The following is a 15,538-nucleotide window of genomic DNA, read 5'->3' as shown; positions in this document are numbered from 1 at the left end:
ATTTCCAATGTCAACCATCCTAGACACAATACAAATTGTTGTGCTAAATTTTGATCTCGTAATTTCAACCGAGAGACGTACGGAAGGATGGACGGACATCGTTAAATCGACTTGGAATTTTATGGTGATCATGAATATCTATACTTAAGGGGGTCTACGACGAAATGAAAATGGAAATTCAACCAAAAATCAATAATCCCAAACCGATAACGAAAGGTTTAGTTTCCGATTTCTGCCAAAGCCAACTTTTTCTTTTCAACGCCAAAATCGCCATTAATCGAAAGTCGTTTGACGTATTCCTTAACAGTGGCATAAGTTGGAAAATTTAATGGAGAGGTGACAAATAAATCGATTATGAAAAATTGAATTTAAGCTTTTCAATGCCAAACGTTTTTTAGACTTTACTATGACAAAAGTAAATTAGCCGAAAGTCGACCTACGTATCCCTAGACAGTGACTTCAGTAGGGACATCCAATTGGGAGCAGAGAAACACCCAAAAGAACAAATGATCTAAAGTCGATTTACGTATCCCTAAAGAATGGCATCTCGGTTGAGAAGCCCAATTGCGAGAGAAGACAAATATTTAAGACTTTTTATTTATGATTTAAAAATCTGTTAGAAGTAAAAATCGATTTCTCGACTTTAATTTATTTTAATTATTTATCTACTTCTTCTACACAACACGATAAATATTTTACAATTGTAGTAATTTATCACAAAACGCGTTGATTCAAAAGTCGGCTTACATATCCCTAAACACTGGCCTGAGCTGGGAAGTTCAATTGCGAGAAACAGTTATCCCTGTTGGTGAATATTTACAACTCGATCTTTATTTTTGTTTTTATTAAATAATTACTTTTTTTATAAATTTACCTTTTATTATCACAGCAATGCTGGTGTTGTTGTTGTAATTGTTGTAATGTTGCAGGAGGTATTAGATTGTGATTTTGGTGGGCTTGTAAGGCATTACAATATTCCTTTGAATTTGGACATTTGACCAATAATACTACACACACGGGTGAATTTGAATTGGAATTTGATGACGATGAAGACGACGACGAAGAAGAAGAAGAGGCAGACGATGCGGAACCGGAAGAAGAATTTGCCAAAGAACCGGAAGCGGAGAACTGTGGCAATTGTTGTTGCTGATGGTGGTGATGATGATGCTGCTGCTGGTGCTGGTGTGAGTGTCGCGATGAATGATGTTGCCTCTGTTCTTGTTGCAGGTGATTTTGTGAATATTGTTGTTGTTGGTATTGTGAATGTTGCAAGAGTCTCTGTTGCTGCTGATTGTGTCCGGTTTGTTGCTGGGAATTTGTTCCTAAACTATTACTCTGCTGATTTAAATGCCGGCGTATGGATTGATGTATACGATGCGTTATTGAATTTGTCAAAGCGGAATGTTGCTGCTGAAACGAGGAGGAGGAGGAGTTGGACGACGAAGAAGAGCTGGTATTACTTGTAGATGTTGAGGAGGATCCTGATTTTGATGCCAGCGATGATGATGACGAGGACGACGACGATCCTGTGATTGAGTTCGGTGGGGAATTCAAACGATTGGCAATAATACTATTCAAAGTTGTACTTGATGTTATCAGCGATGCGGGAGGATTTGCAACCAAACTTCTTAGGGTAGAATTGGCCGAGGACGATGAAGATGATGGGGAGGAGGCTGCTGCTGATGATGATGACGACGTTGTTGTTGTAGAACTACTATTTGTTGTATTTGTACTCGAGTTGCTGGCTGAGGAACTTTGTCTGGTTAATACATTTTGTAAATTATTTGAATTGAAAATTTCCTGCAACAAAGGTGAGGTGGGCGCAGAGACAGAAACGTTGGCAGATGACTGATTCAGGTGATTTTGGGGCGGTGAGGCCAAATGTTGAGCCAAAGTTTGCAGGTTGGGTCTTGAAGGTGAGCCAATAGCAGCAGCGGCCGCAGCTACTATTGCTTGCTCGGCAGCATGCGAGCTGGCGTTGGTATGGCCCAAATGTTGTTGCAACACCGAGGTCGGCTGTTGCTGCGGTACCGCGTTTGGCGACAGTAATGGCGTTGCAACGGTTTTGGAGGAGGAGGAGGCGGAAGAGGTGCTGGGTAGTTGGGAACAATTATTTTGCAGTTGTTGTTGCAACAAGGCAGGTGTTGGTGGCGTTGAGGGCGGTGGTGTGGGTGGAGATACTAATTGCTGCTGTTGTCTCAAATGGGGCGTTTGTATGATGGGCGGTGCAGCAATTAGCTGCTGTAAACGACTGCAGGTGGTGCTTGTGGCACTGCTAGAGGTCAAATCCTGGAGTGGCGAGGCAGCAGGTGACGTTGTTGCGGAATAGCTTGCAGAAGCGGCAGCAGCAGCGGCGGCCGCTGAGGACGTTGAAGGTTGGGCCAAGGCAGCACTTAGTGCTGGTGTTGCTGTACTGCTGCTATGTTGTTGTTGTTGTTGGGTAGGCGTTGTGGGTGTGGTGGCTGGCGGTGTAAGGCAAAAACAATCATCATCCAATTCGGCATCCACCGATGAGATGTCATTTAAATTCGGTAAGAAATTATCTTCTAAACTTTGCACTATTAAATTATTGTTGCCGTTAACGGTGTTGTTGTTGGCATTATTATTATTGTTGTTGTTGGTGGTGCTAGTATTATTGGGCTTTTTCTTGATTTTCACAAAAGGGTCAAACATTTTTTGTGTATCTTTTTGAATTTTAACGGTTTTAGTGAGAGAGAGAGGGGAGGTTTGAAACACTTTTTTTCCAACAACAATTTATTTTTCTTTTCTATATTATTCAAAATTTTCTTTAACAATTCATTACACCAACTTATATTTATTTCTTAAATGATTTCAATATTTTTATAGTAATTTTTTTTTGGTTAACAATAAAAACTGTTAAAAAATTTGCACTTGAAGGTTTTAAAAAATTTTCACAACAATTTTTTTTGTTTTCTGTTTAATAATTGGTAAATTCCTCTTTTTTTAATTTTTGGTCACAGTTAAGTATTTTTTTTGTTATTTTTCTAATTCAAAAATTTTTTTCCATTCAGTTTTACAACTTTTGCTCACAATTATTTCTGGTTTTTCAATTTCTTCTGCTTTCAGCGATTTTTCTTAATTCACTTACTTTTTTTTTAACAATTTGTATTTCTTTTTATTGAATTTGTTATCAAAAAAACATTTAGAAAAAATGGAAACAACAAACAGCCTACCGACGACGACGATGTTGAAAACGAAAAAATTTCACAAAAAAAGAAAATTTATTTTGAATTGCTTTTATTTTTTTTTTCTGTGTTATTGGTGAACGGCTGGCTCTGACGATACGACAACCACGATTGCAAGACAAACGTTTATTTCCAATCCGTCTGCTTTTTTCTTCTTTTGGTTTGGTTGAGTTCACGTTACAATTACGTTATGGTTAACAACGAGCGCACGATGCGTTCACGCCGATAGTCAATAACAAACTAAATGTAGGAGACGGAACAAATATCACACGTTATGTTAACGAAATCACAAATGAGTGTATGGCAGCAACAACAACCAACCATACAGCAAGCAAGCAAACAGGCAGGCAAAGCAAAGCAAAGACCATCAAAAACGGCCAAGCAAACAGACACACACATCAGCACAAACACTCTCGCACAGAAACTCAATGAAACTCACCGATACCATCCATACTCACAAACACACATGTGCTCACGTAGGCAAATACCTTTGCTCGAATCTCATGGTGAGACATTTCGTACCAAGAGCATTTCATGTGAGACACAGGGTTGCCATGGCGAGGCGGAATTGCAATTATTATAGTTGAAATGATTTTAAGGGCGAATATTGGCCTTGGCGCTATAGGCAATATTAGTTGTCAATTAAAAATATGTGGCATAAGGAAGTTAGAATTAATCAGAACTATAAATCATGATAAAATTAAACTCAGTCAAATTTTTCTGAATAAAAAACAGGTCCCCATCTCTGATTTCTGTGTATACAATGGATTTATAAATATAAATTTTGACAATGAGATGTAGTCGAATGAAAATTTTTGAAAAAAAAAAAAATTGTAAACAATTCAACCATATTATAAATGTGGACTTTTTTGTTATTATTCGAAAAGCATATAAAAGAATAAACTGAATTGTGGAATCATCCATTTTTACATTTGCCTGGTAGCAATTCATTTTTCCCTTCCTATCTAGAGGAAAATTAAAAAATGTATTACCGGTTTTTCAGCCGGTTATTCTGGCGGTTTGATCTTTAAGGACTGACTTAAAATAAAACGTTATTCGTCTTCCTAGGATATGGAACATCTAAATCTTTTTGCGTGCCTAGGAACAACGAAAATAAAAGTCAAGTCGGGCGGGGCCGGCTATATGATACCCTACCCACTTTACATATCTAGTAGAGCTCCCGTAACAAAATAATTTATTTGTAGTAGATCATAACACCTATCAACATTTGGCTTTAAAGCAGTTATAATTTGGTTTCAGGGGAAACTATAATGTGGGAGGCATATCCTATTCTTAATCGATTTTCACTAAATTGATGGATAAATAAAATGATGGATACATTTTTATCTTTCATACCAAATAATATTGCTATAGAGTGCATGATATCACTGCGAGAAGGATTATATTAAAAAAATATGGCCTAATATTAGCCATTATTTGCACGACAAACCTTAAATTTGAATTAAGGATATACATGGTAGCCATATCCAAATGTGATCTTGATACAATTTGCCAGAGGTATTTCTGGGCTGTATCTGATATCTAGTACTAAATATCATTCTTTTGGGGTGCATATTACGAATGTCAGGACTTGAATATCAAATCGGACGAAACATATATGTGAGAGCTTTAGCTAAATCTGAACCGATTTTCATCAAATTTGATGTACGAATTTCTAGACTGAATTCGGTCTGATGTGACAAAATTCAGGTCATTTGGACTAATATTGACCATTTGGTGCACAATTAACCCGAAATCAGTTGAAGATATATATGGGAGCTATATCCAAATCTGAACCGATCTTTTGAAAATTTGGCAGAGGCATTTCTGGGCTGTATCTGATATCTGTTACCAAGTATCATTATTGTCGAAGGCATATTACGAATGTGAGGGTTTTGAACGCCTAATCGGATGAAACAGCTATATCTACGGAGAGACGGACTGACATGCATAAATCGACTCAAAATAGCAAAATTAAAACAAGTTAAAAAGGAACCTATGTTCGGTTTGGGAAAATTAAAAAAATACTAAATGTAAAAGAAAAAATCCGTTGAAAAACATCACAATTTTAAAAATTCCGAGTTTTATGAGTTTTTTTTTCTTTTACTAGGAATTCCCCTGTTGTCTGTCAGTTGCTTGGACAGTTTAAAGTTACGTCTCTACTCAGAATTGTTGGGCAAATCAACATGAATGGGTTAAATCTAGAACAACGCTTCCAAGTCGTGAAAATTAATTTTAAAATGTTTAAAGAGCACTTCATTTTCATTTTATGGCCTCAGACTACCATAAATAACGTAATTACCAAATTTCAGTCTACATTCACTGTTTTGGATGTTAAATCACCGAAAAAAATGGGAAGAGTGCGTTCAGAAAAAATATTGCTGTCGTTGAGACAAGTGCCAAAAAACGTTAATTTATCGATTTGTCGTCGTGCGCAAGAAGTTGGGCCTTGTCCATCGAATTTATGGAAATTGTTGCGTAAGGATTTCGGTTTCGTGTCATATAAAATTCTGTAATTGGTCGCTTTATAAATGAATGGAAGATCCGCTTTTTACCGAAAAAATTCTCTTGAGTGATGCGTCGCATTTTATTGGTTGAATGGATATGTCAATAAGCAAAATTGCCGTGAAGATTATCCACACGATGTTCAAGAATTGCCAAGGCATCCCGATAAACGTACCGTTTGGAATCATTAGTCCAAATGAGTAATTGATATCGATTCAGGATGAATTTTCGTGTAAACGAAATGAAGTTTAACAGGATGGCGCCACTTACCATACTACGGGCGAAACAATGGTCTTATTGAAAGAAAATTTCAAGGACAACGTTATTTCGAGAAATTGACCGGTGAATTGGCTTCCAAACTCGTGTGATTTGACCCTACTCAATTATTTTTTGTGGCAACGATTGACGTTTTGAAAACCATAACTCAAAGTGTCATTGCTGAAATACACCCTTAAATGCTTCAAAAATTTACCCTCCAGAACGACCTTTGTGTAAAATAGTCTTGGTGACCATATGCCAGAAATTATACTTAAATGACAAGAAATTATTTGCTATATGTTTTATCCGTATATCTTCAAATCAGGAAGCTCTTAGAGAAACAACCTTTACTAGCATTTTTTTTATTATCAAAAAGGAAAAATCGGTTGACGTAATAAAAAGTGTAACCATTGCAGTTCTGGAACAGAAAATCTGTTGAAACAACTGTTTTTTGGACTGGGTTGTATAAAAGTGATAGCTGTTGTCAAAAGCTCTCCCAGAAAGTGGTTGGTTTAAAAAAAATTGTCTTATTTGGCGTTAAATTTATATTCGCAATTAGAATTTAAGGAAGTTCTACGCATGCAACCAGGCATAGTCGATGCTTTTTAGTGGCTAGATAGAGGAAATTCACATTTAAACATAGTTATATCATAGAATTAACGCATACCCGATTTATTACGAAATATTTTTCTATAAATGCGGAATGTATTAGAAGTTGGCATAAGCCCCTTCATAACAACCTCCCCTCCACTGAATGTGTCCTTCAAAACATTCCATGATAATTACTCTAATCCTCCTCTAATCTCCGCTGACCCTGAAAACGGAATTCCCACTGAAAATTTGGCAACCCTATTGCCTACTCACTACGTAAGTAGTACTCGCGCACATGACAACTAGTTTTTGGTTTTGGCTTTCGTTTTACTACTACAATATGTACTACTCTACTCTATCCATATTGTGTTTGTTATTGTTTTGGGGGGCTTTTGCGGCTGCCTTCACTAGACGAACGAACGACTATTCGTTCGTTTGTACATTCGTTCATTGCTCATAGTTTGTAATGATATTGTTGTTGTTGCTGTTGCTGGTGACGGCGGTGATGATGATGATGACTTGAGGTGATTGTTGTTTTTTTTTATTTTTTGCTATTGCTAACTGACGGTTATCTTGTCAGAGTTTGGTGTTTCCTTGTTTCACAAAATTGCTTTTTGTTGTTGCTGTTGTTCGCTATTATTGAATATCAGAGTGTAAAGCGGCAGTTTGTTGTTGTTGTTGGACTGTTGAAAGCTGTTTTTTATGCTGCTGCTGCGACTGTTATTTACATTCACATGCCTTTTGAATAATGTGTAACAAACAACACAAAGTGTGGCGAAATCGTAAAGTGTGTATTTACAAATGGGAGCGCGAGTGAGAAATTAATAAGGAGAGCCAAACACACAGAGACAGAGAGAGGGAGCTTCAACCCACATAAAATACCATATCTTATGCTCCCACATTTGTACATTCACTTATCCAAAGTTATTGGTGCCTTGTCTCTCCCCCCATGCAAAATAAAAACACAATCTCCTTGTAAATTTTCTAGTGCTCTCTCTCTCACACACACTCGCTCTCATTGTTTCTGGGGGAGCACCCGTTTTGAATCATTGATTCTCATGGATTTCCATTATTAATTTTCCCTTCCTCCTTTTGTGCCATGTTTCATAACAGAGGTCGACGAGAGCTGTGAATGATAACAGCAGCAACAACAATGAACAAACATTGAGGAAGGAGAGATTGTCTGATGTTGCTGTGTGTGTGTGTGTGAATGTGATGCGCAATGAGTATTTCATTTTGCAATGTTTTTACATTGAGGTGATATTTTTGCTGCCGCTGCTATACAAATGTTGTTGTCGATGTTGTTGACGTTTCTTCTTCTTGCAACCAAATGGTCGAATGGACAGTACATTGTAATGTAGATATCTATGTAGGGTTGTATGTAATTTTGTAATTTGAATTTAGCATTACATTTCTCATTGGAAATGTCATGCCTCTCTCTTTACATGAAGGTGGTACCCCGTGGGAACGCGTTGGTGTGAAATATCGCCAGATCACTACTTTTGACTAATATTTCAACATGGTCAATATTTTGGATATTTCGCCTTCTTTTTTAAAAGTAAATCTAACAAAAGAGGGAATTTTCAAAAATAACTCTCACATTCAAATTGTCCAAGACAGGAATGTCCACAAAATGGACAAAAATGATATGTTGCGATATCATGTCATTATTTTGTGATATATTATTAATATTGAAGATGAAAATTCCATGCGACTTTTGGAAGTTATGATTCTTCCAGTTCCAAGCCCTAAAAGACCAACATCGTTTGACGCTCCGAAAAAAACGAAAATAAATTAAAATTCTTCTTAACCCTAGTCACACTATCACACATTTTAGTTATGTTTCAGAACCTGCAAAACAGTAGCCGTACGCGCAAACCTAGTAAAACTTATCGACAAAATATAAACAGTCCACACAAATATGGCGTTCTTTTTTACAACTTTTTTTTAAAGAAAATTTTCCTTGTAAAATGTTGATTTTGAAGGATTTGCCACGTTTTTACTAGTTTTCCATCCACATACTTTCTAGGCAAAGCAGTTCTCTCAAGCAAATGCCACACTTCTCTCTTCCTAGTTTTACCATTTAAAAAAGTACGGGAACACCACTTCGATATTAAAAATTTTCCTCACTAATTGGTTTGTGTGCTCATCTCTCTTTGATTGGCATGTGAATGCTATTTCCGTTTTTCGATCTAGTTACCCCTACCAATACGTTAAATGCTCAATTCAACCCAGGGATATTTAGGTCGACTTTTGACTAAACGACATTTGTCATTAAAAAGTCTAAAATTTTAATTAAAAAATCTAAAATTTTAATAAAAAAGCGAAATGTAATCATTTACATTACAATAGTAAAGGCAAAACTGAGTAAGTAGTGAATTATAAGTGTGAGTATGGACCAAAATATCGCAGAGCAACATTTGGGCAGCGTGTGACGGTTTCATTGGCCGTAATTCGTGCCAAAGGTGACCAATTCCAACAAATCTGAACTTAATCTAAAATTTGATGCTATTTCCGACATTGTTTGCTTTCACCCAACAAAATTTTTAAAAATTAAAAATTATGGCATTTGACTTTGTTACAGTTTTTTTTTTATCTCACCCTGTATATTGAAAATAACGAATTCTCTTCTTTGATGACTTATATAGTAAAATTTGATGAGGAAAATTTTTGTCTTTGACGTCAACCTTCTTAAACGATGCTTTGTTGGAGAATTTTGCATAAATTCAGATGATGTACGGCTTTAACCCTAAATTGTGATTTTGGTTATAAATCGTTACAAATATGTTTTCGATATATAATGAAAATAGAGAATATTCTTCTTTGGTGACTTATAGTGAAATTTGAAGAAGAACATTTTTGTCTTTGACATCATCCGTCTAAAATGTTATCAGTAATATTGCCGAAGACACTATATTTCTAAAATGTAAGGATTTCCGGTAATCTTAATCCCAAAATTTAAAAAAAAAAAAAAAAAACAGTAAAGAAAGTCTTAAAGTCGGGCGGGGCCGATATGCACCGATCTTGATAAAATTTGGCAAAAATATTTCTGAGCTGTATTTCATATATTTCCCTGAATGTCGTATTTACGGAGTGAATATTACGGCTTTGGGTAAAAAAATATAACAAATCGGATGAACAATATATATGGGAGCTATAGCTATATCTGAACCGATCTTCACCAAATTTGACATACTAGCTTCTAGACTCATTTCGGTCGTAAGTGCCAAATTTCACCCCGTTTGGGCAAATATTAGACGTATGGTGCACAATAAAAGATAAATCGGACGAAGTTATATATGGGAGATATATCCAAAATCCGAACCGATCTCGATAAAATTTAGCAAAGGTATTTCTGAGCTGTATTTGATATATTTCCCTTAAATATTGTTGTTACAGAGTGCATATTACGGATGCCGAGGGCTAAAATAACAAATCGGATGAGCAATATATATTAGAGCCAAAGCTATATCTGAACCGATTTCGATCAAATTTGGCATACTTATTTTCAGGCCTAATCTGGTTGTATGTGCAAAATTCCATACTATTCGGGCTGATATTACACGTTTGGTGCACAATAAAAGGCAAATCAGACGAAGATATATATGGCAGGTATATCTAAATTTTAACCGATTATCTCCAATTTCAATAGGATTCGTCCTTGGGCCAAACAAATGATTTGTGCAAAATTTCATCTGGATCGGGTAATAAATGCGAACTGTATTTTGTTCACAAAAATACATGGACAGACGGACGGACGGACGGATAGACATGCATAAATCGACTCAGAATGTGATTTTATGCAGATCATCAAAAGGAACTATGGGTCTATCTCGTTTCCTTTTGCCGGTTACAAACAAATGCACAAAGACATAATACCCTAACCACCTTGTTGTGTAGGGTATAAAAAAATATATGGAAGTAGGGGGAAACTTGCCCTCTCCACCGTTATGGTTACTTGGAATGTAATTTTTTTACTAGTCTTTAATGTCTCCATATGACGGACCTTTTATAAAACACTGACTCACTGGTTCACTGCGTGACCAGGTCGATAAAAATGTACTACAAATTGACTAGAGATTTCCTACTGCCATTTCCTACTGGGTACATCACTGGGAGGCATGTTCGGCTGTAATGTTGTAAATATTGTTGCATTTTCTTGTAGTAATTTTTGCTCATTTTTTGTTTGTAAGTGATAAAACTCATTAATCTCATAATCAACGAATGGCTGACTGGCTGGCCGCCTAGCTGACTGAACACACAATATGGGCATTTCCATATAGAGTGTCATTTTATTACTTGCATGCCATCATCATCATCGCCGACGTCGTACTCAGCATTGTACTGTATGTATGTAATTGTATACATGTGATTATCTGCGCTTGTGTGTGTGTGTGTGAGTGTGCTTGCGTTTATATTTAAAGGTTATTTACAATTTCAAGATTAATAAGCATTTCCTTGATCTAAAAAAGCAAATGAACGAACAACCAAACGCGTACTCTGTAAAGTAATTCAAAAAAATTAAAAAAAAAAAAAATTAAAAAAAAAATAGCACAGATATCAAGCCACAAAGTAGCAAGTAACCACGCGACCAACATCAATGAAGATGATGACCGAGCGACCGTCCGGCCAGTCATAGTCTGCGCGTCAGAGCGGTATTACAATGGAAATATAACCCAGTCAACCAGCCATCCATCCAACCAGCCCTATAAAAACACCACACCACACAACGCAATCACTCACTCACACACACCCATAGCCCATTTAAGTGGTGTATTATCATCATGACCCCTTTTCCGGAGTATGGTCGTGTCCTTGATAGTCGGAAACCAACCTCCACCCCCACCCTCACTACACTCACATTGGTATTGATGATAAAACCATGAAGTAATGACAATAACACTAAAACTATCATTACACCACAACAAATTCAATATCGAGTGAAAGATTTATCACAGTTTGTCATGTTGACGGTATTGAAGGGTGGAGGTGGGGGGTGGGTAACTTTGTAGGCAATCAGTGTATTATCAACATGTAAATGATATCTAGAGGCCCTGAAATATCAAAAAATCATCTACTAAAAATGTCGAAATATTGCAAGGGATGGGGGGAGGGTGGGTTTGGGTATATTCAGAATACGAAGAATTTTTTCAATATTTTGGCCATTTTTTTAAAAAATCTTCAAGAGTTAAAAATTTTTAATTTTTTCGAGAAGATATCTTTGAGGACCAGGAGAGCCTCAAATATGTGATTAGTGAAGGACCTGGAGGGTCATAATTATTGAATTCTAAAGCGATGTTTTTCAAGAATAAGCAGAGCCAAAAAAGTGGATTTTAAACCAATACCTTTCAGATTTAACGTAGATTTTTAAGGAGTATCTTTTTTAAGAAACATCTTTTTTAAAGGCCCAACGTTGCGACGAATCTTGTATTTAAAGAGATACTTCTAGTAGACAATCAAGTCAACCAAACATGGATTTTTCAACATTTTCATAAGGACTAATTTTCAAGGACTAACAAAGGCATGATTTTGGAAATATTTCGCATACCAAACGAGCCACAAAAAGAATTCAAGGGATTAGAAGAGCTACCAAAATAGAGGGACAACAGAGCCACAAATGAGGATTTTTAAGTATTATTTTTTTAAGGACCAACAGGTCCACAAACAAGGATTTTGAAGGAATATTTTCTAAAATATGCCACAGAGCCACAAACTTGGATTTGTAAAGTAACCATTTCAAAGGACCAACAGGTCCACAAACTTTATTTTTAAAGAACCGGAAGGCCAACCAAGAGTGGACAAATCTTGTGTTTAAAAGAGATATTTCTAAAAGATCAACAGACCAAACAAGGATTTTTAAACATTTTCATAAGGACTAACAAAGACATGACTTTGGATTTTTTAAAGAAAACATTTCGAATACCGAAAGGGCTACAAAAAGAATTCAAAGGATCAAAAGAGCTACAAACGCAAAAGGTAAACGGAGCAGAAATTAAGGATTTTAATGGATAAGATTTTCAAAGGACCAACTGGTCCACAAACAAGGATTTTCAAGGAATATTTTTCAGAAGTTCAAAAGAGCCATAAAGGTGGATTTTTGAAGTAACAATCTCCACAAACCTGATTTTTAAGGAGAATATTTTAAAGGATCGGAAGGCCATCCAAGAGTGGATTTTTAAGAATCATTTTTTAATAGACCAACGGTCCGAAAAATCTTGTGTTTAAAAGGGAAATTTCTGGAGGATCAACAGACAAACAGACAAGGATTTTTACACATTTTATCTTCAGGACTATCTTTTCAAGGACAAACAAGAAAAAATGTTGTATGCCACATGTACTACAGAATGAATCCGAAATATCCAAGAAGAGCAACAAACGTAAAAGGTCAACAGAGCCACAAATAAGGATTTTTAAGGATAATTTTTCAAAGGACCAACAGGTCCACCATCAAGGATTTTGAAGGATAATTTTTTAAAGGTCCAACAGAGCCAAAAACGTGGATTTTTCAAAGTAACAATCTCAAAGAACCAACAGTTCCTAAACCCTGAATTTTTAAGGGCTACAAACGTCGTTTTTTAAAGACCAACTAAGGGACAAAATGAGGAGGTTTTTTTCAAGACAATTCGATTTTTAAGAAGATTTTTTTTAGAACCAGTCATTTTTAACAAAGACATGACCTTAATTTTTTTATAGAAATTTATTCGAGAAGCAAAAGTGCTACAGAAATATTTTCGAAGGACCAAAAGAACAAAAAACGTAAAATTAGGCTTGTTTAAGGGTTATTTTTTAGAAGGTCCAACAGACCCTCAAACATGGATTTTCAGGGTATATTTTTAAAATGTCCAACAGGGCCAAAAACGTGGCGTTTTAAAATAACAATTTGAAAGGACCAACAGATCCACAAACTTCTTTTTTTTCGAAGATGATTCGGTTTTTTTTTCGAAGATGATTCGATTATTAAAAAGATTTTTCTAGGACCAACAGAGTCATATACGATGTTTAAGGAATATTTTCTATAGGACTACAAGAGCTGCCATAAATAATATTTTAAAGGTAGATTCTCAAAAGGACTAACTGAGCCACAAACGTTGATACAGATACAGCTCACATTATTTACCGCAGATCTTTAAAATTAGTAGTTTGCATTGTGTCTAGGATGGTTGGTATTGAAAATGAGATATATCGGTAAACGTTTCGGAATAGCCACCATATAACGGTATCTGCCGATATTCGGTGGTATTTTTATAGTTTTAGGCACATATTTCCATCAATTTGTCAAAAAATTGGTATTTGTAGTTCGTTATGGGTTCTAGCTCTATACGTTTTTGTATAGCCCCCGTGTAACAATGCCTCTCGATATTCAGTATTTTGATCATTTCGGTATTTTGATGATTACTGGGTTCCAGCTTCGTATAGCACAAATATAAGGATGCCTCCCGATATTCGGTACTTTGATGGTTTTCCCCCATTTTTCTACCGATTTCTTTTAAAAAATTTATTTGTAGTTCGTAATGGGTTCTAGATCCGCCGGCGGAACATTGACATCTACAATGTACCTATTCTTGGGGGATAAATATTTTTTTTTAATTTGGGTAAATATTTTTCAGGAGAGGTCAACATGCCTGAAACCAATGTTCTTTCTTATTTTTAATAAAACCATACTTACACCCATGTGTTATCAAAGGATATGACGGTTATGCCTTACCTGTAACAAAGAGAAAAAAGAGAAAAAATTAATTATTTTTGGTTTCCTTGTTTCTCTAGATTCCTTAAAAAACATTGAACAACTAAAAATAACTACAAACCATGGCTAATGCAAATAAATAGCCCAATATTTAACCTCAAATGAAAACAATAAAAATAGTCTCAAAATGAGGGGCGGAGAGGAGAGGACAATCAAACAAATTAAATGTCATGTGTAATGAAAGAACATGAAAGGTTATTAAGAAACGACAATGCCGTTCTCAATAATACTGCTAAGTAACAGGCATGAAGGTATTACAAAAAAAAAACAACAAAAACTATTTGCCTTACAACCTATGACGAAAGACGGATGAGAGCATATGGAGAGACCTACAAGTGTCAAAAGAGAGAGATAGACCACCAGCAATTAAAATGACTAACAGGTGGCAGTGAGAGGGAGAGAGCCAAAGACCACCATGACTCACAGACATTTTCTTCCTTGTAACCCTCAGGAAACAGAAGAATTGTAACGAATCGACGACATGGATGTAATGAATGGAAGGGAATGGACCTCCAGGAAAAAAACGAACGAACTAAATGTTCTTCTTGTTCTTCTGACTTTCAAGAACACATTCTTGTAATACAAATTGTGGCCAAGGTTTATAAACATTAACCATCAAAATGGAAACAGAGAAAAAGACAAGCTAATTGTCCGGTCATGTTTCTCTTCTGCCACAGCTGTCACTCGGAAAGACGAGGACGCATTAAATGATAGCCAAAGTGTCAGAGTGTCATTAAATTTTCATAAGCGATATACCTTTTCCTTGTAACTCGGCTTAATGTCATAATCATTATTGCCGTGGTCATCGTCATCATCATCATCATTATTTCGATAATGTCGTGGAATGCCATGCAGAACAATAAAATTTGTGTCGATTCCAAAGAAAAATGAAAATGAAACATCGAAATAAAAACGAATGATTGACAGTTGGGAGACTATGACGAAATAGAAAAGGGAATGTCAGGAGGTCTTTATTTATTAAAGGAATTGTGGAGGTATTCTGACGATAGAAAATGATAAACGAGCTGAAGGGCCAGGGAGTCTTTATAGACGAGCTGGTGGGCCAGGGAGTCTTTATAGACGAGCTGGTGGGCCAGGGAGTCTTTATAGACGAGCTGGTGGGCCAGGGAGTCTTCATAGACGAGCTGGTGGGCCTGGTGGGCCAGGGAGTCTTTATAGACGAGCTGGTGGGCCAGGGAGTCTTCATAGACGAGCTGGTGGGCCAGGGAGTCTT

At 36.3% G+C, this 15,538-nt stretch overlaps 1 protein-coding gene across 3 annotated transcripts in view; it reads right to left on the bottom strand.

Annotated features, from left to right (window-relative positions):
* Positions 1–15,538, bottom strand: part of LOC101901454 (protein roadkill) — a 296,295-nt gene that overhangs the window by 37,675 nt on the left and 243,082 nt on the right. Inside the window, exon 1 of one of the 3 annotated variants that reach the window (XM_005178051.4) lies at positions 875–2,915. The exons of the other annotated variants lie outside the window; for them this stretch is intronic. Coding sequence (XP_005178108.1) covers positions 875–2,673 — 1,799 coding nt within the window. The 5' untranslated portion in view covers positions 2,674–2,915. Of the gene's footprint in view, positions 1–874; positions 2,916–15,538 lie in introns of those variants that run through there. 3 annotated transcript variants of the gene reach the window in all.

Source organism: Musca domestica, unplaced genomic scaffold (genome assembly GCF_030504385.1).
Source record: "Musca domestica strain aabys unplaced genomic scaffold, Musca_domestica.polishedcontigs.V.1.1 76, whole genome shotgun sequence".
Lineage (NCBI taxonomy): Eukaryota > Metazoa > Arthropoda > Insecta > Diptera > Muscidae > Musca > Musca domestica.
The sequence above is the reverse complement of the archived record's forward strand: the minus strand, read 5'-3'. Positions and strand labels throughout refer to the sequence as shown.